Consider the following 20,065-nt stretch of genomic DNA (forward strand, 5'->3'; position numbering starts at 1 on the left):
TGCAACTTACAATTAGTGCTTTATGCATTTAATCCAACTTAAACTTGCTAGTTGGGGTCATCTACTTGAGTGTTGGATTACTCAATTTGGCTCATACCTTAAAATGATTTGAGAAAATGAATGGACAACATGAATAAACAAATACAATACAACACGGTGGGCCTCCACATGGATTTACCCATTCATGGTTAGAGATGGGCGGGGTAGGATGCAATCTGCGTATGTACCCCCATGATGGGTACGAATATTAAATGACCATGTTTGGAAATATCATGGTATTTTGATTGTCTAATTTCATGTTTGCTGTCAAATTCTTCAACTGTGAAAAATACTACATAAAGTAAGACATGTGTTTGATGGACCATGGAATTGCAATTAGTAAGCTGAATTATGCTAGTCACATGCATACATATGCAACTCGATTATCACCTATAAAAGCCACATGTGGATCAACAATGTGGATAAAACACATGCACAACATATTTCAAAAACTTTGTTAAATCCTCCCACTTCTCCGGTCTAACCCTTTCCATCATTCCAAAATGCCTCAAATTTACATTGGTCCATACAACCTCACCCCACCCATACGTTCGAAGCAGACAACATAAATGCAGCTGAGTTGATCCCACAACATGGGTGGGACCTTGACCGTGGGGCCCGCTTGTACATCTATGCCTTCTATCCATTTAATCAGATTATTTTATTGCATGGGCATGAAAATGAAGTATATTCAAATATTAGGTGGACCACAGTATAAGAAACAGTAGTGAATGATGATTAATTGTTTTTTGCTACACAAGTTTTGGATCAAGCTCATATTTATATTTTCCTTTTATTTCGGTGCAGTGACTTAACCATTATTTCTCATGGCGTGGTCCATCTAAGATTATCTACTTCGTTTTTGGACCATGCTATAAAATAATCTGACAAAAAAAAAAAAAACAGCTGGGGATATACAATGCATGCATGTAAGTGGACCCCATGGTCAGGTCTCATCCACATTGCTGGATCCGGGGTTCCAGCTAAGTCGCGCCCTCTATAACAGGTTATTTTCCAGACGTAAAAGTTCAACCCCGTGGACTGTTGGTCTGATGGGCCGCTGGGATGGACCATGCCCCTAGAAGCTCCGGACTGAATATCTAGCCATCCAGTATTTTGTCATTTTCTGTTGATTGTAAATCTTTGCTACGTCTTATATGGACTGTCTATTCGTGGGGAACCAATTGGAGGGTTAGGAATTAGGATTTACCCATTGTGGAGGTTGTAGCGCGTGGTCCATGCATGATGAGCCCGTAAGAGGAATGATCGGTATCATTTAAACATGGCCTCACATGTACGGACTGAAAGCCTCAACCTTGGATGGAGATTATGTAGTTCCTCATGGGATGCTCTGTCCATGCCACTGGAAGGGACCCACGGGGCTGCCTACTCGGATAATCTCAACAATCCTATGGATGGCCAGGATTCAAAAAACCACCATAACTGATGGTCCTTATTGGTGGCACCGAAAAGGATCGGTCGATAACATAACCAGACAATGCTCCATGTTGGATATTTAGTTGAGAACTTTGTGTGACCTAATCAACCGGTTGGATGGCAAATAAAAATTACAGTGGACCCTGGATATTTTTAATGGTGGTCGTTCAATCACCGCTGTTTTTGGGTGGTGTAGTCGACCTGAGATTTGGATGTGCCTCATTTGTTAGCTCCTGCCATATCAAGATGGATGGACGGCGACGATAAAACACACATCATTGTGAGGCCCACGGAGCAGCGTCCAGTAGTAGCCACGTCACCACTGGTAGTCACAGTATGCAATCTGCGTCCCTTGTCCATCCACGATGATGCCCCCCGATGGACCACTCGGATCATCCGCACGTGCGGCCATGCAGTCCCCATCCACCCATACGTGCTGAACGGCCACTGGCATTGGCTCTTTTAAAGCAGGAACTAGAAATTTTGCCACGATCCCCGTGACGTGACGAGCATAAGGGATCCGGGCCATTCATCAGAAAGGCCCCATTTTCAAAGTGTAATATTCTAAAATTCCGGACAGTCGACTGGTCATGTGGGTCACACTTCCCCTCTCGAAAAGGGAGCGGATTAGGTGAGACCCGGGATCCACCGAGGTGGTTGGGGGCTCACACTGATATATGTGCCTTGAATCCATACCATCCAACCATTTTGAAAGCTCATATTAGGGCATGATCAAAAAATGAAGCTGATTCAAATCATAAGCGGACCATACCACAGGAAACAGTTGTGATTGAATCCCCACCATTAAATACTTCATAGATTCCACGGAAATGTTTATTTGCCATCCAACCTTTTGATAAGGTCACAACGCTTAGATGAAGAGATCACGCAAATGTCATCTTGATCCAAAGCTTTTGTGGCCCACAAAAATATTTTAGCGGTCAATCGCCACTGTTTCCTGTACTATGGTCCATCTGTGATTTGGAACTGCTTCATTTTTTGGATCATGCCTAAAATGAGCTTTCAATACGGATGGACGGCGTGGATGTAGTCACATACATCACAGTGGGTCCCCGCAGACAGGGGTCTCACCCACGTCGGTAGACCGGGTCTCACCTAATTCGCTCCCGTCTCGGTTTCGGAAAACCCATTTAGAAGGTGGGTCCCACCTGACGAAAGGCTGAGATCTGGTACATGTGGGCATAGTCGGCACGTGCGCGGCGAGGCCCGATATCGATCTCATTTCCGCCGGTCCGCTTACTCAAAGCCGAGTCGCTGTGGTTGCGTAACCTGCGTTTGCCCGTTGCGCCACCGATTTCTCCCTGAAAAAGGCAGTCGCCAAAGCTTCTCTTTCTCTCTCTTTCTCTCTTTCTCTTTCTCTCTCTCTCTGTCTGTCTAAAACCCTAAAATAGCATTTTGATCTTCCCAAACGTGATCACCCAAATGCAATCTATTTACATTTCAATCCGTTTCTCTTTCCATCTCCCTCTCTTTCTTCCCCTCTGAGTTAAAGAGAGCGCTTCTGGAATGGTTTAGGTTTTCTTCCTCCCTTCTTTCTGGGCATGGCATTGTCTCATTTGATGCTGAGCTGCTCGGCGTGTTGTTATCGGATCGGTATTCCCGAGGAGCAGAAGAATTCGGCCGCCAGCATCCGTTTCGTCGTCGGTAATCCTCTCGCGGATGTTGGAACTGGCAATGCACGGGCTTTGGGTGGGCTTTTACCGATCGGATTGCGGAGGAAGCAGCGGGTGGTCATTGGACGCGGGAGGTTGAAAGTGACTGAGTCGCAGACTGTCGAGAGTGGGCAGATACGCACTGGTGTGGAGATTCCTGTTACTTGCCATCAGGTTGGCGGGTTTCCTTCGCGTTCTCGTTTCTCTCTTTCTTTCTTCTTCCTTTTGCTGCTTTCACTTTTTTTTTTCTTTTTTCTTTCAAATCAAGGACTACTATTGAAAATGCAAAAATGACATTAGATAAAAGAAGAATTCCCCACTACGTAGTGGAGTGGGAAGCTCCTCCTTTAGCTAACCTATTCGCTGATGCATATGATATCATACGGGATTCAGTTCCTGATTTTAAGCCACTTATGATTCTTTCTGGAAAGCTGGCTTGCAAATTCCTGGGAATCGGATTCCAATTCTGGGTTTGCCAAACACAACTGACAGAATGAAACTCTTAGGATCTTAAGTAATTTTCAAATTGTAACAGAAACTTGTACTTTTGAAAGTTAAAATTAATGGGTGGAAGAAAGAGGTTCTGGGGAGTTGGGGGGCTGAGACGGAAAATATTCATAAGGGTGTTCAGGTGATTGATATTAAGGTGGAAGGGGAGGAATTGAAGGCAGAAGAAAGGGCCTTGAGGGTGGAACTCTCTCGAATATTCAAATTGACTAAAGGAGGATGATGTCAAATGGAGATAGCTGTCAAGAACCCCTTGGCTCAAGAAGGGCAACAAAAACATGAGATCCTTCCATTGCATCGCCAATGCTTGGGCTAGGAACAAGAAAATTAGTTGCATTGAAGTGGGAGGTGAGAGGATGGAGGGGAAAGACCAAGTTTGTGGTTTAGTGGTCCAGTTTTATAAGGAGTTCTTAATGGGTGAAGTGTGGGAGAGGCCAAGGCCAGACAACATGACATTCAAGCATCATTCAAATGCAAATGCCAACTCGCTTGAGACACCATTCACCGCGGAAGAAGTGCAGTAGAATTGTTGGGAAGGGACAAGGCTTTGGGTCCACATGGCTTCCCTATGGCCTTCATTTGGGTTTTTTGGGAAGTGGTGAAAAGTGACTTGATGAGCTTCATGTCGGAATTCCACGAGGGGGGTTGGCTATCGGCAGGGATATGGGCTTCCTTCATTGCTATCATCTTGAAGGTTATGGGTGCAGCAGTTTGAAGGACTTCACACTAGTAGGTCTAATGGGGGTAGCAACCATATTTCGGAAATTCTTGAGTGTCATATAATGTGTTTGAGGCGGAGAGGATGGAGGTGAGAGTGTTTATGGTTGGCTAGATTCTCTTTGCTGGTTAATGGGTCCCCCAAAGGATTTATTATTTTTTATTTAAAGCTCGAGAGGTATTTGGCAGGGGGACCTACTCTCTCAATTTTTATTTTTAGTAGTGGTGGAAGCACTAGGTAGGATGTTAGAAAAAGGGCAGGAGGTTGGTCCCATTCGAGGGTTTAGGATGAGTGTAAGCCTGTCGATTTCCCATCTTCAATTTGCTTATGACACCATTTCGTTTTTTTTTTTCCCTTCACGCAAACACACGTATGGTAGATAACTAAAAAGGACTATTAGATGTTCAGAAATGGTGTCGGGATTGAAAGTCGATATTACCAATAGCGAGATGTTTGGATCTGGATGTCTAAGGAAGAGGTAGAGCACATGGTGGTGGTTTTTTGGTGTAAAATGAGAACCATCGACATACCTTGGTCTTCCTCCGTGGAGTTTTGGGTCAGAAGAAGGATCTTTGTGGAGAAAGGTGGTAGCAAGTATAGGTGCTATATTGTCGGATGGTGGGTTAGGGAGATTGTACTCTACATTGAGTTCCCTCGCTCGGTGAGCCTATCTACAAAAAGAAATATCCTAGTTTCTCAATGCTTTTGCCTTAGGGGTCATTTCATCTTGTTTGGGCTACTGGATTTATGTTCTTAATTTCCTGGCGTGGATATTGGCAGGAATTGATTGAAACTTTAGCATGGGCTCATGAACGCATGCCTTTGGCTAATTTTCTTGCATGCATGCTCCTCCAGAAGCACACACCATAATAACAGGTAAGTGTGAATTGGAATCCAAATAACAATTGCCATGGAATCCATGTGAATTGGAATCCCCAGTTGTGTTTGACAGCTTGCAATTGGAATCCAAAAATGTTTTTGGTAGTCTGTAATTGGAATGCATAGGAATTTTGTAGTATATTCACATAAGCCTGAATTCGATTACGTAAATCAACTTCTTTTTATTATTATTATTATTAAAGGTAACAGAGATTAGAGGGATTACAGAGAGGGAGGACCTTCCTGCTGAGTTAGCGAGAAAGGGAACCTCCGAAAGAAAACAGATTACAATCTTTGATAAAGAGAAAATTATGGGCCCAGTCTGCTAAATACTGTTGCACTTTCTGAAGAGAGAAATCCACGGGGTTGGAAATATTGTTGAAGCATTTCCCATTTCTTTGTTCCCATATTGACCACCAAGCCGCCATCAAGTAGATTTTCCAAATCTTGTTGCTTTGGATACCCAGGTTGGAACCTAGCAAAGCTTTGAAGAAATCTTCCGTAGAATAGGGGGCGCACCAGGATAAATTAAAAAACCTGAGGACTGAAGTCCAGATTTGAGAAAAAAATATGTAGTGAACAAATAAATGATTCACTGATTCTTCAAATTTCATACAACAAAGGCATATGTTAGGAATAATCATTCCCCTTTTCCTCAAGTCATCCACTGTCAGCACTTTCTGTTTAGCAACTAGCCAGCCAAAAACAAATATCTTGGGGGGAACTTTGAGCTTCCAGATTTTGCATAACATATCCTGCTTTGTAATTGATGGGTCGGAATCAATAAAGTCATATAGGGATTTAACTGAAAAGGGAGCTGACTGATCACGCCTCCAGACTAAAGAGTCTTCACAAGATTGGTTTAGGTTTACAACTTGAAAGACGACTTTAAAGGGACACAAATTCCTCTATCTCCCAGTCATTAAGATTTCTTCTACATTTGATGTTCCAGGACTGAACTTCCCCAATATTAGAAATAACATCAACCACCAAAATAGAGCGATTTGTGGCCAAACAATACAGATTGGGAAATTCTTCCTTGAGAGGGGATCCTCCCGCCCATCGATCTTCCCAAAAACAAGTTTTATCGCCTTTTCCAACCACTATACTAGTCCCAGCTAGAACGTGTCTTTTAGAGGACAAGATACCTCTCCATACTGCAGAGACTCTGTGCACTGAAGAGACTTTAGTCCACCATCCTCCCACTGAGGACCTGTATTTACTTTTAATGATTCTATTCCACAAGCTGGCTCGATCTGAACCCAATCTCCACATCCATTTACCTAGCAGGGCCCTATTCATAATTTTCAGATCTAGTGGGAGGTTATGAGATTATGTAAATCAACTTTAATGCCCCAAATTAGTGTAGGTATATGACATTTGACAGAATGATTGTAATAAGCCCATTGAAATATATAGTATATACTTTGGCCAAAAATGAAATTATGAGCATCATGTGGCCACGTAAGGATCTCAGACAACGTGATGCACCGATGCTTTTTAACGGTCTATTGCATGGGGGTGTCATTAGCGTCAAGGTATCCCAAATCGGTTACGTATCGGCTGTAACGACCGATACGTAATGGTAACGGTGGGGCCCACTACGCTATACGGGGGCGTAACAGGCGATGGGCCGATATTGTAACCGTAACAGCTGTTATGGGCCTTGAAAAAAAAGAAGAAAAAAAAGAAGAAAAAAACCTACCTTTCTTCTTCTCTTTCTTTTTCTTCTTCTTCTTCTTCCTCCTCTTCTCGGACAGCAGCGGCCCTGCTGCGGCTGCAGCCTTTGTTTTCTTCTTCTTCTCTCTCTCTCTCTCTCTCTCTCTCTCTCTCTGTTCTTTCCCTCTTTCCCTCTCTCCTTTTTTTTTTTATTATTATTTTTTTTTTTTATTTTTTACAGGTGTACCACACACCAGCTTAGCTACTGTAGCTACGTGTCATGCTAAGACGAGCGCTGACACTCCTCGAGCTCCGAGTTGTACGAACGGTTCAAAGGAGATCAAAGTTATATGGGCTCCACAGCAATGTATTTATTATATCTACGCCGTTCATCTATTTTTAAATATCATTTTAAAGCATTACCCAAAAAATGAATCGTATCCAAAGATCTTCTGGACCACACCAAAAATAACAGTGGAGATGATGATTTTCACCGTTAAACAATTCGTAGGCCCACCATAACATTTATTTTCCATCCAATCCGTTCATAAGGTCAAAAAGACCTGAATGAAGATGAAAAACAAATTTCATATTGATCCAAAAGTTCTGTGATCCCAAAAAAGGTTTCAATGGTAGACGTTCAATCCCCCACTGCTTTTTGCAGTGTGGTCCACTTGATAATTAGATCTGTATTATTTTTCGTGTCAAGCCTTAAGATGATCTCGTCAAATGAATGGACGGTTTAGATATAACACATTCATCATGGGTGGGGCCCAAAAAACTTTGACACGTGTGCTACACTTCACAATCCGAGTCCCGCCTAATTCGGGCCCTTAAAAAATTGTACACGAGACGTATATTAACTTAAAATTTACCAATTAAATTATGAACTGTAATTGCTAACTCACAATGCCAAAATCAAATTATTTGAATAGTTTTAATTGTTATTTTGTGGACTTTTATTTTTTAAAATAGGGCCTTTTGATTTTTTTCATGATTCACTATCCAATAAATGTCCACCAATACATAAGTGGGATAATGGCAATAAATTGCATGAATTTGAGGTTAATTTGGGGTATAGATTGGTCCTCCAAGTCAGCCCGAAATTGGCAACGCCATCTACCTGAATTTAATTTCATTTTTTTAAAGAACTATTGGGAGAAAGATATGAAATTGTTAAGTATATAAATTAGATATATAGAAAATTAAATATATGAATTTTGTAGTCAAATTTAGGTTACTTGGTTCAAAAATTAATCAGACAGTTCGATACAACTTCTCACCAAAGAGTGGACCGTTACACCCTGATAAATATGTTCCAATTTATAAATGAATGCATATTTGGAATGCTTAGAATATTCTGGATTTAATCCATATTTTTTCATATTTTTTTGGCAAAAAAAAAAAAGTTTGCGCCGTTACGGGCCGTTACGTCCCTGCATCACCATTACGCCCCCCGTATCTGTATCGGTTTTGGAGGGCACCATTATGCCAACCGATACCGATACGGGATACCTTGATTAGCATGCCACGTGTACAACAGATTAGTAGCCTAGCAACACCTTTGTTACTCATGTGACTGTCCTGCCTTTAAACAGAAAGCCATCTTTTCATTTACCATTGATTCAACACCACAAAACAAAGTGATTTCAAAACACAAAAAATCAGCTTTCCATATACAACCGATTTCATTTCACACCAACCAAACAACTGTACTTTTTTCCAATGCACACCAATTCACCACTTTCAAAGGACCCCTTGGTGGAGGTGGTGTGGTTTGGATCCCTCGTTGTAGGATCTTGCTTGACGAGAAAGTAGGGTATGTGAAGCTTCGGGGGTGTCTTTGAAGCTGCGTCTTGGGACTAGTGGTGGAGTATTAGGATAGAATGGTGTGGAAAATGGAGAAGTTAGGATGCTTCTCGTATGTTCTTTCTACAAGATGCTTTGGTCTTCATCAGTGGGAGAGATGTGTTCATACATCTTATGTTTGGTCCTATGGTGCTCCTCCGAAAGTAGCAATTTTTGTTTGGCTAGCTAGGAGAAAGAGGGTCATGGCCATTGACATCCTCCAAAATGTCAATGGTGATTTTCAACAATTTTGTGTTGTTCTTGACAAATGTGGAATCAATGGACCACCTCTTCATACACTGCCCTTTTGCTCAAAAGGTGCGGGCAAGCTTCCTTAGGCTATTTAATGTATCATGTGTAATGCTGGGAATAGTTGGTTACCTCCTCTTAGCATGACGTGTTGTTGGACTATGGAAAAAAGAAGGGTGAGTTGGAGATTTGGCTTTGGTGGCGAGCCTTTGGGGGGGAAGAAATGGTTGGTGCTTTTGGAATAAGACTGGTTCGTTGGGGGAGGTTTTCAAGAAGCCAAAACTTTTTGTAGTGGAATGGGCCTCTGGTATAAAGGCGAGGTTGTGATTTTCTATGCTATCTCAATGCCTCTTTTTAATAAAATACCATTAATAACATACAAGCCTTCTTGGTATTAGGCCGGTCAATACACCAATGGATCTTAATCACAAACTTGTAAGTGATCAAGGAGATGCAGCGGAAGACTCATTGAGGTATAGAAGATTAATTGAAAAACTTATATACTTAACCATCACTTGACCAAACATATCTTATGCTGTGAGGAAGGTGAGCCAGTTTAGGAGTTCTATGAGAGTACTTCACATGGATGTAATTATTTGAATTTTGTGATATCTTAAAGGAGCACTAGGGTAGGGAATTTTGTATAAACGGAATGATCATATTTAGGTCATGGGATACTTTGATGCAGTTTGGACAAGTTCTTTATTAGATAAACGGTCCACTATTGGGTATTACATGTTTGTGGGAGGAGATCTAGTCACGTAGAAGAACAAGAAATAGAGTGTCGTGGCCTGATCAAGTGTTGAAGCAGAATATAGAGCAAGGGCTCATACCACCTGTGAGTTCATGTGGATCAAGAAACTATTGCAGGAAAGGGGTTTACAATGTGTCTTTCTGTGCATTTATTTTATGATAATTGGGTGGCATACCACATCTTCAATAGTCCGGTCTATCATGAAAGAACTAAACACATCGAAGTCGATCATCACTTTATACATGAGAAAGTCTCCAGTGATGAAATCTCTACACCATACACTTGATTTCAGGATCAACTTGTTGATGTGTTCACTAAGGTTCTTCGTCACAATCAAGTTGCATGCATATGCTCCAAGCTTTGCATCGACAACATCTATGCTCCAACTTGAGGGGGAGTGTTAATGGATGTAAATGTGGGGTGGACCATTATATGGCCCACCTTGCCTCGCTTAGATTTGTTTCTGTGCATGCCCTTTTGTCAATAGTGGTTTAGGACATGATGGGGAATCTTGCTTTTTTTTTTTTTAAAAAAAATAATTTTATTTTATTTATTAAGGGCACTTTTGTCATTATGAAAAATCATTAATAAAAAAGAGGGAGAGTGGGGGTGTCAACCCTGAGATGGGTCCCTCTCTTCTCTCAACATATTGTTCTCTTCTCTCTCTTTCACTATACTTATATAGTTACCTTCTTTGAATAAGTAAATAAATAAAGAATCACCATTATTTATATAGCAACTAAGGAGGCCACACCCCCTCAAAGTCGGACCCATCTTATGGTTTCTTACCTAAAAGTAAAGGACTCATCATCGGCGACGGCATTTGCTTCTCTCGTGACAAACAGTATTAAGCCTAAAAGAGATGAGACAGGGGGTTATAACATCATTATTGTGATACAATGACCAACATGTTATTATTAGTAATTGCATGTGTGTTGTCTCTACTGAATCCAAGTTCACGACGGCACCCCCTTGTATGTTTCGCTGTGGGGGGTCACTCCCACCCCCCTCCAGCGGGGTAACACCTTTGAAGCGCATGATATATACTAATTTACTGTGTAAAAAACTTGCAATTTATCTGTTCAATATGCACAATTCTAATCGGATGAAAATCCGCAAGAAGAAAAAAATAGTTATAAACTTCAAATTTGGGAAAAATAAACCAAGTAAGCCCTGGTTGAACACGAATCAAGCAAGATTTGTTGGATTATGGTCATTACGTTGAGATGTAATAGAAGGAAGAGGAGAACTAAAAGTGATGGCTTGCCCCGTTTCAATATTCTCGAAAATGGTCCATTCTATTTCAATTCATCAAATGGCACTCAAACCTTGCGTTTCTATCTCCAAAATAGCTGCAACTTTAGTCAATAATTAGTTTTTGGGCTTCCTCTATGCTTGGAATGAAGAGAATAGGCAAAAAGAGAGGGAAGAAAAAAAATGGAAAAGTGACCGTGTTACATAACATCATTGATATGACCTCTCTCTGCTAATATGTCCACCAGTTTTCAAGGACATCAGTTTCACCCGTATCGAGTATTGGCCTCGGCCATTATGGATCCGATATGGCTGCATCAGCCCATATGGGTCCAATATTAATGGATTGGCCTATCAGAAACTGAATTTTCTAACCTTGGAAATTAGATCGAGAGTGACAACAATAAATTTTCATAGAGTTCCTGATCACATAGAGAAATAGCATTGCAACATGAAAACAAAGATTCATTATCCCTAGGGATAATTTGGTGGATGCTTTTCCGGAGGGAAATTCAAATAGGTTAGATGTAGTGTGAGAAAATGAGAATATTCCTATTTTGATCTCCTGCTACATGCTTCAAATTTTATTGAATGCTTGGCTTTTGGGAATCTTCCTCACTCAGGAGCAAACTCTATCAGGTTTATGCTGGTAGGAGTTGTGGATTCAGTAGGAATACTGTTTCACTTTTTTACCCTTTGGTTTTGTTTATATTGAATTTATTTGGGTCACTGCAGATTGTAGGTGTTCCTAATCATGCAGAGAAAGATGAAATTGTTAAGTCAGTGATGGACCTGAAAGGCACAGAGATTGAAGAAGGGTACACCTTGGACGTCGTTGTGTCCCGCCAGGTAGTGGGAAACTGATCGATCCTTTTCTTTTGATCAATGTAATTATTTTCTGGATCTACTGATTTGTATCTCATGAATGTAGTTTCTTGTGTTTTTCTGCCTTCTCCAATTAGAACTTTGTTATTAGAAAGATCCATTTTTAGATTCATAGAGGATTTAACTGAATTTATTGCAATTTTCGTTCTTATTTTATATGTTGGTCTACCAGGATCTTTTGATTGAGCTGAATTGATTGCAACTTTCATTTTTGTTTTATATGTTGATGTACCAGGATGTTTTGATGGATGTGAGAGATAAGCTTCTTTTCGAACCAGAGTATGCTGGTAATGCAAGGGAAAAGATTCCACCGAAATCCCCCCTCCGCATTCCATGGGCTTGGCTGCCTGGTGCTCTGTGCCTACTGCAAGAGGTAAAACTTATCGACAGCCTATTTGGCTCCTGAGTTGCCCCTGTTAACTCACCATGTGGATTGTCAAGCTGTCACTCTAGTCAAGGAGAAATGAGAAAATCTAATAAATTACTGGAAGCCGTTCCCAAATACACTGATGAACAAAACCCTAATTTTATGCTTTATAATGACTGTCATGCTGTGTGCTCGTTTAAAAAAAATTACATTTATCAAGGGAAATTCAGTACCTCGTGGCTTTCTACGGTTATTTGGTTGCTTAAATTGCTTTTAATCTATTAGTTTGGACACAGGGAGGCTTCCTTCAATAATTTGCTAAAAATAGACTGTCTTTGCAGTTGTCCAGCTTAACCCATTGTGTTGGTTGGTTTGGCATATTTTCTCATGTGTTTTAAGTACAAATAAGGTCCTCTAGTTTTTAGTTTTATTTTTTATTTTTGAAGGGCAAATTTTTATTTTTGAAAGTGAGGATATAAAAATGTTAAGGACTTCTTTGGTTGCCACTTAAAAATGAGTTCATCTCATTTTAGTTGACAGTAATTTATGCATTAGAGATTTTGGTACGGATTAATTAGAGATCATGGTTTTGTATAAATTTTGGGTTATTATTTTTAATCCGTACCAAAATCTCTAATGCATTAATTACTGTTAACTAAAATGAGATGAATGCATTTTTTAGTGGCAACCAAACAGGGCCTAAGTTTGCCTTGTAACCTCAGAGTATCCTCCATTTCTGTAGTTTCTTGAAGTTGAGAATAATCATATCTTGATCACTGGTACAGGTTGGAGAAGAGAGACTGGTGCTAGAAATTGGCCGAGCAGCTCTACAGCACCCAGATTCAAAGCCATATACTCATGATTTGGTTCTTTCTATGGCGCTGGCTGAGGTAAGATACACCAACAATTTTTATAGATATATAGATTGATAAATATGCAGATAGTTACTTTTTCCTAGCTGATTTTTACTTTTCACTTCTCTCTCCTTGTTCTTTTTTTTTGAAGTGTTCAATTGCAAAGACCGGTTTTGAGAAAAACAAAGTATCCCAAGGATTTGAGGCCCTTGCTCGGGCTCAGTATCTACTCCGGACTAAAAGTTCTTTAGGGAAAATGCCATTGTTAGCACAGGTAAACTTCTTTTCATTTAAATGACTTTCAGCTCCCACTTTGTATTCATCATTAAAAATGAATTTTGTTTTGCCTCGGTTATAGATTGAAGAATCCTTGGAGGAGCTTGCACCTGCTTGCACATTGGAGCTGCTAAACATGCCTAACACGCCTGAAAATTCTGAACGGAGACGGGGTGCAATGGCGGCCTTGCGTGAATTGCTCAGGCAGGGCCTTGAAGTTGAAACTTCCTGCCGAGTTCAGGATTGGCCATGCTTCTTGAGCCAGTCACTTAATAAGCTGATGGCTACTGAAATAGTAGATCTTCTTCATTGGGATGAATTGGCTGTTACTCGTAAGAACAAGAAATCACTTGAGTCCCAGAACCAAAGGGTTGTTATTGATTTCAATTGTTTCTACATGGCAGTGATAGCCCATATTGGTCATGGATTTTCAAGCAGACAAACAGATCTGGTATTTCCTTTCCCTAACTTCTCATAGCTTTTCTAATTGAGGCTATTTTATGTGAATCTTGTGCATGTCATGCAGATCAATAAAGCAAAAACTATTTGTGAGTGTTTGGTAGCATCTGAAGGGATTGATTTGAAATTTGAGGAAGCTCTTTGCTCACTCCTTCTCGGGCAGGTATATGTTTTTGCATGCTTTTTTTTTTTCTTTTTCTTTTCTAAATTAGGGTGTTCACAAAATCAATCACGGGCTCAGAAAATTAATCATGGGCTCGCAGGGTGGTGAGGCTGAGGCTGCTGAAAGGCTTCGGCAGCTTGAGACTAATGGTACTCGGGCTTCAAGGAGTTTTGAAACAACAGTTTCAGACAAAGTAGTCAAAGATAGTGCCAGCATAAGACAATCATTGGTATGTCATATAGTGTACGGTTTTATACATTACATTTTGAATTGCTGTGCTTTTAAGAAAATGTATTCAAAATTCTTGAGATCAGGTATAAAAATTTATATTGACCCTCAAGGTTTTATTTGATACTATTTTTTCACTTTATTTATAGAGAGTAAACACAATGTATGAAGTAATTGCAAAGCCAGGGAATTAATGGTATAAAAAAAATACTAGGACAGCCTTGAAAAACTATCTTTAGCTAAAGAGTATTCTTTCTTTCTCTGTCTTTTAAGTGTGATATAAGGGGATAATCCAAGGTCGATCACGGGTTGCTCTGGCACATGGTACTGGAATGGGCATGCCGTCTGCTACTTCATCCAACGCGTGGTACATAGGGATAGGATGATGGTGGTTGCTTGATTCCATACTACTAAGCATCTGCAGTATACTAATATAAAAGCAGATAATGTTATTTATATATGAAATGAGATTGCATCTGTTTAGTTTTAATCTAAGGAAGCATAGAACTAATCTCAGGATGCATTCATTTCTTGTTACCGCATCTTATTTCCTATTGGTGTATGTTCCCTCAAATGCATTCATTTCTAATTCTATGCTTGGTCTTGCCACTCATCCATTTCAACAACCTCATTTTAGCTACACTCATCCTATGAACATGTTGTTCCTCTACTGCCCAACATTCTGTCCCTGGTAATATAGCTATCCTCTAAAATTTTCCTTCCTGTTTGAGTGGTGCTCGACAAGCACATAAAACTCCTGAGACACGTCTCCTTTTCTTGCATCCAGATTGAATTCTATGGGTGCCATCCTTCTCAATCTCTCCACTGTCATGAGTCTTTGTAAGAAGTTGTATTTGTCATATAAATATTCAAAATTATGTTTCAAAAAATAAAATTGCAACGAGTATATCCACCTTTTGCATCTCCACCATAAATGTGGATAACGTTTTATGATGACATTGTTCTAGTGGGCTACTTAATGGGTGGTATTGTATAAAAATCATACAGAATCAGTCTTAGCCATCACATCAATGGTGTAAAATCAATCAGTGGCGTCTCGTTAATCTTATCCATCTCATCGTTGATCTGATGAGCTCCATCGTAGATGGTTGATGGCAAATCTCACAAAATGCTCCTAGGTTGGAAGATCTCAACTCTTGAATAAGGGTTACGCTTAATACTGGTTTGACCTGTCGGTTGAGTATTAGCATGTACTCTTTTCTTCCTTCCCTTCTTTTTTGTATATACTTGTGTTGTTGTTTCCTATTGTAAGTGTTGCACCCTCTTTTCTTCAAATCATTGATGTAACATTTCATACATGAGATCATATGCAGAAATTTGATGTTTCTCTGAAGTCGGCAATTATGTTTACTTGGGCTGAATTAATGCAAGAATTTGTTCGTAACTGTTTAACTTAATATGCAACCATTGTTGGATGCAAATCATTTCCACTACCTGAATGCTATTTTCCAATTGGTATGGCTTTTGCTCTGGTTTCTCTTGTTTTGGTGCCTCAAAATCACATGGGATTGCCTTCTTTTTCTGTTGTGACTGTGTTGATTCAACCTTTCATAAAGTTTATCTGCCTTTAAAATCACATTATCTGTGGTTTGGAGCCTGGAAGAAACTGGGGGGTTGGGGGGAAGCTTCAAAGACATTACCAGAACAATCTCATTGAGGTTCAACCTGTGGTCTTCCCTTTGTCATTATTACAACCTAACACGATTCAGGTTTCAGTGATTAGCTGGGATTTGTAGTTCTTAGCATTTGTTCATCTCCTTCATATCTTCTCCTTTATTGCTTGTTGAGATTAGCTGTTAATTCATTTGTCAGTCATCTCTTTAGAAGTTCTTTGCAATATATGCTTTAGAGGAATGAGGTATCTTGTGCCATTTATTAAATGAGCCCAGTTGCCCGCCACCATCAGACTTAACATGCTTGCCTTAGGGTTGAAATTGTCTTATGCCAGATGGCCTGCTGAAATTGACCAGGAAATATGGCTGAAGGATACAGTGCTTGGTGTCTTTCCAGACACACGGGATTGCTCTCCATCTTTGGTGAGTCTTTTAGCTTGCAGCATCAAAACGTAACCAAACACCCTTTTTCTGTGGAAGAAATGTCGAGTCATGACATGCCATTTCTGTAGGCCAACTTCTTCGGTGGGGAAAAAAGGATTATCAATGGCGGCAAGCAAAAGAAAGGAACCACACCAACCATTCCAGGCATGAGCAATAGATCATTGTCTTTTGTTTTTTCACCTGACCCTAGAACTTCTGAGGAACCTCTTCTGCATATGAATTCTACACGACATCTAGGATCTGCTGTAAAGCAACTGGCTCCAGCTAACTTGCAGAGCCAATTGACGGTGGGAAAGAGTAGTGGTGGTAATACTGCTCCGCCTATTCAACTGAAGAGAAACCTGGGAACACATCAGAAGAAAATCTTTGAAAGTTGGTGGGCCACACATGATATTATTGGGAGGATCACTCTAGTCACTGTAGTGGGATGCTTTGTTTTCACTACATGTAAGCTATTGTGCATGCAGTTTGGACTGATGAGAAGCCCATCCAAATGGCATTCCTCTAAGCCAGAGATGAAGACCAACACTCTTTCTTGGACCACGGAGTGTTCACCACATTACAAAACTGGTCCTGCTTGTATTAACAGCAGGAATGGTATAGTTGGAAGGCTTGGGGAGCTGTTGGTAATGTTTAAGAAGCAGCTCAAGCATCCGCCTGATGCAGGAACTATTGAAAATCCATGGCCTGCTGATGATCTTTCGTCTTTCGCTAAGGCAGCTGCTGTTGCTGGTAACGCGTTGCGGAAGAGAGATATGCCACTGGAGGAAGCTGAAGCGTTGGTGAAGCAATGGCAAGCCATCAAAGCTGAGGTTCTCGGACCTAATCATCAAATTCATATCCTTCCTGAGGTCCTTGCAGAAACGATGCTTGCTCAGGTTATTAAAAACATGATTTGATGAATTTAAGTCATCCCATCACATTATTGTTTGTTGTTTTTACATGCATCTTTGGTTGGCAGTGGCAAAGTCTAGCGGACTCTGCGAAGTCCAGGTCATGCTATTGGAGGTTTGTTCTACTGAGATTGTCCATCATGCGGGCTGAGATTATATCAGATGGGATTGGTAGAGAGATGGCAGAAGTTGAGGCTGTCCTGGAGGAAGCTGCAGAGCTTGTGGATGAATCTCAGCCAAAGAACCCAAATTACTATAGGTGACTGGAATCTAAAATTGATTACAAGGCTTACTATTATCTTCTTTCTCATTTGATTGTTGCTTATTTTCTCTTGAATTGTGATTGCAGCACATATAAAACCCAGTATTTTCTAAAAAGACAATTTGATGGTTCATGGAGATTTTGTGGAGGTGGTATTCAAACTCCAGCTTGAGAAATCTCCCTCAATATGCAGACATAGATTGGCTGTATCCTGCAAACAATTCCTCTCTGTTTCTTAGAGAATGAAGCTGATATCATTGGCCATTGATTATGAGGACCGGGGAGTAAGATCTTGAGAGCCATCTGAGAAGAAATGGGTTGCACATTACCATCCGCTGATCTGTACATTAGTACTTAGGCAATGTTTTAGCTTTGACTTCTTCAGGTCTTGGTTCGTCTAGTCATCGAAGCTGCTCTCAAGGTATCTGCTGGCGGTCAAAGCGATATAATTACTCAATGTGTTTGAAGCAACTTCAGCATTCTTGTGTTCTTTCCTATCTACCAATACCACATCTAACCAATCTTGTGACTTCTGCTTCCTTCGATCAATGCTCCGATGGTGTTCATATCCACTTCTAGTTTTAACACTGTATATTTTTCATTACTGTAATTCACAATTTAATCTGAAAGGTATGTGCCATTTTTTTCCCCTTCATTATATTTGCATGTTGACTGAAATCTTTGGTCAGAAAATGTAGTTGTTGATGATATTATCACGTGTGTTTGTCGAAAACAGCAAACTTTTGTGACTCTATAACAATTTACCAACGCCTTTGGCTGTGATGCATCTTCTATATTGGTGGCTTCACTCGTCTGCATTGGTTGAGCATCCGGCTTTTATGATGCGGTAATATTTATTTGCGTTTGTGCTAATGCTCCTAATCTGACTATGATAATGAATTTGGAATAAATGCAATGTGGTATTAGAAATATAAAATAACATGCCTAAAATAAGGAGAACACTTAAAATAGTGTAAGAAGACTGAGACAAGTACACCATCATTCATGTTACATCGAAATGTTGGACACTCCTAGCTTTAATGTTGAATAGGAGGAAAGCGGTTTGATTTGGGACGCAAAGAAATGGACTTTGGAAAGAGAAAGTTGTTAATAATCGCTGGTCACTGAGACACTGACAGATATAGCGTGTTGTTATTTGGTGCAACCTTTACAAGTGAAATCTGTTTATTTTTATGATTTGTTATGGCCTCTATTTTTAACTGTGATTTGTACTGATGCTTATTTACTAGCCACTACGTTTCATGTGGAGTGATACAATAGTGTATACTGAGAAGTAAAGAGAGTTGAGATGGTCAAGGGTGCGTTTCGTTCATCATATTTGGTGCAACCAAACACACTCTAAGCTTTTTGGTCTAAACCATAGGACTGGTTTCTAGACACCTTGCTTTTGTATCCAAAAACATCCTTGGAGGAAGATAACCACAATTAAGAACAACCAGGTGAAACAATAAGATAGATTCTATGGGCGTCAAATGAGGTGTTAGCAAACCATTGAGTTCCTAAGGTATTTGCCATCAAGGTCCGAAATATAGTCTGGATGTGTCACATTGCTGTTTGAAATTATCACGATTTATTTCTGATATGATATTTCAGATATTGTTGAGATCTTGTTATGATATTATTAAGTAGAGGTTTCTCCAATACATCCTGATGTATGACAATACGATGCCTTGGGACTTTAGCTGTTGAATCTGGGTCACCTTTCAATGATTTGTACTGTTTATATGATGAATCTCACTTTGTATGGTGGAAGGGCAACAAATAAAAGCTCTCACTTTGTATGGTGGAAGGGCAACAAATAACGGCACATGTGTCATCGTGATTCATCAATCTGGTCCGTCTATCTAGTCTTTCCTATTGCGGATGGATTAATAATTTGAAAAACTCACGCCTATTAGAAGATCCTATCGATTACATTTCTCTAGTTTACCATAGTAAATGCTGGCCGTTAATCTGTTCTTTTTTCTACCGTCGCATTGAATGCGTGCTGATAGAAGGGTTAGAATGAACTGATCTTTTATATGTTTACACATCCTACACATATGTACGGAAAAACTAGATGGACGGTTCCGAGGGATAATTGCGTTGCCACGTGGACTTTGTGATGGATGTCTCTACCATATTCCACTTGCCCCGGCTCTACCGTATTATCTCCGCGAGCGGATTAGGTACTACCCCCGCCTGTTCGGAGCTCGGGACAGGCGGAGGCTCCGAGGGCCACTGAGGGGCCACCATAATGTATAAACTTTATCCACACCGTCCATACATTTTTTCATATTATTTTATAATACTACAACAAAAATAATTAATATCCAATCTCAAATGGACTACACAGTCGGTATTAAATTCCTACTGTTGAAAAATTCTTAGGCACCACTGAAGTTTTGGATCAAGATGATATTTGTTTTTTCACTTCATCCAGGTGTATATGACCATATCAACCGTTTGGATGGAAAATAAAATACACAGTGGACCCTAAGAACGTTTCAACAGTGGACGTCCTTAGCACCGCTTCTTCCTATGGTGTGTTCCATTTGAGCTTGGATATGTCTTATTTTTGGT

General features: G+C 40.2%; 1 protein-coding gene across 3 annotated transcripts; it reads left to right on the forward strand.

The window, feature by feature from the left end:
* The first annotated feature begins 2,746 nt into the window (after positions 1-2,746).
* LOC131242918 (plastid division protein CDP1, chloroplastic) lies at positions 2,747-18,195 on the forward strand. Of its 3 annotated transcripts, none has more exons than XM_058241897.1 (12): positions 2,747-3,323; positions 11,753-11,866; positions 12,138-12,275; positions 13,055-13,159; positions 13,275-13,397; positions 13,482-13,850; positions 13,926-14,021; positions 14,122-14,250; positions 16,241-16,306; positions 16,396-17,178; positions 17,289-17,479; positions 17,570-18,195. In XM_058241897.1, the coding sequence occupies exons 1-12, from the start codon at positions 3,039-3,041 to the stop codon at positions 17,652-17,654; spliced, it is 2,484 nt and encodes an 827-aa protein (XP_058097880.1). In that variant the 5' UTR covers positions 2,747-3,038; the 3' UTR covers positions 17,655-18,195. The 3 variants fall into 3 exon arrangements, with proteins under 3 accessions (XP_058097880.1, XP_058097881.1, XP_058097879.1); XM_058241896.1 differs by having other exon boundaries at positions 2,749-3,323; positions 16,396-17,205; XM_058241898.1 differs by lacking the exon at positions 11,753-11,866 and having other exon boundaries at positions 16,396-17,205.
* The last annotated feature ends 1,870 nt before the right edge of the window (positions 18,196-20,065 follow it).

Source organism: Magnolia sinica, chromosome 4, assembly GCF_029962835.1.
Source record: "Magnolia sinica isolate HGM2019 chromosome 4, MsV1, whole genome shotgun sequence".
In the NCBI taxonomy this organism is placed as follows: Eukaryota; Viridiplantae; Streptophyta; class Magnoliopsida; order Magnoliales; family Magnoliaceae; genus Magnolia; species Magnolia sinica.

Bases quoted from the DNA above. Each gene is read 5' to 3' on its own strand.
- LOC131242918 (XM_058241896.1), top strand. From the start codon at position 3,039: ATGGCATTGTCTCATTTGATGCTGAGCTGCTCGGCGTGTTGTTATCGG. The intron at 13,851-13,925 runs GTATTTCCTTTC...CATGTCATGCAG, and splicing joins CAAGCAGACAAACAGATCTG to ATCAATAAAGCAAAAACTAT. The intron at 17,480-17,569 runs GTGACTGGAATC...TTGTGATTGCAG, and splicing joins AAGAACCCAAATTACTATAG to CACATATAAAACCCAGTATT.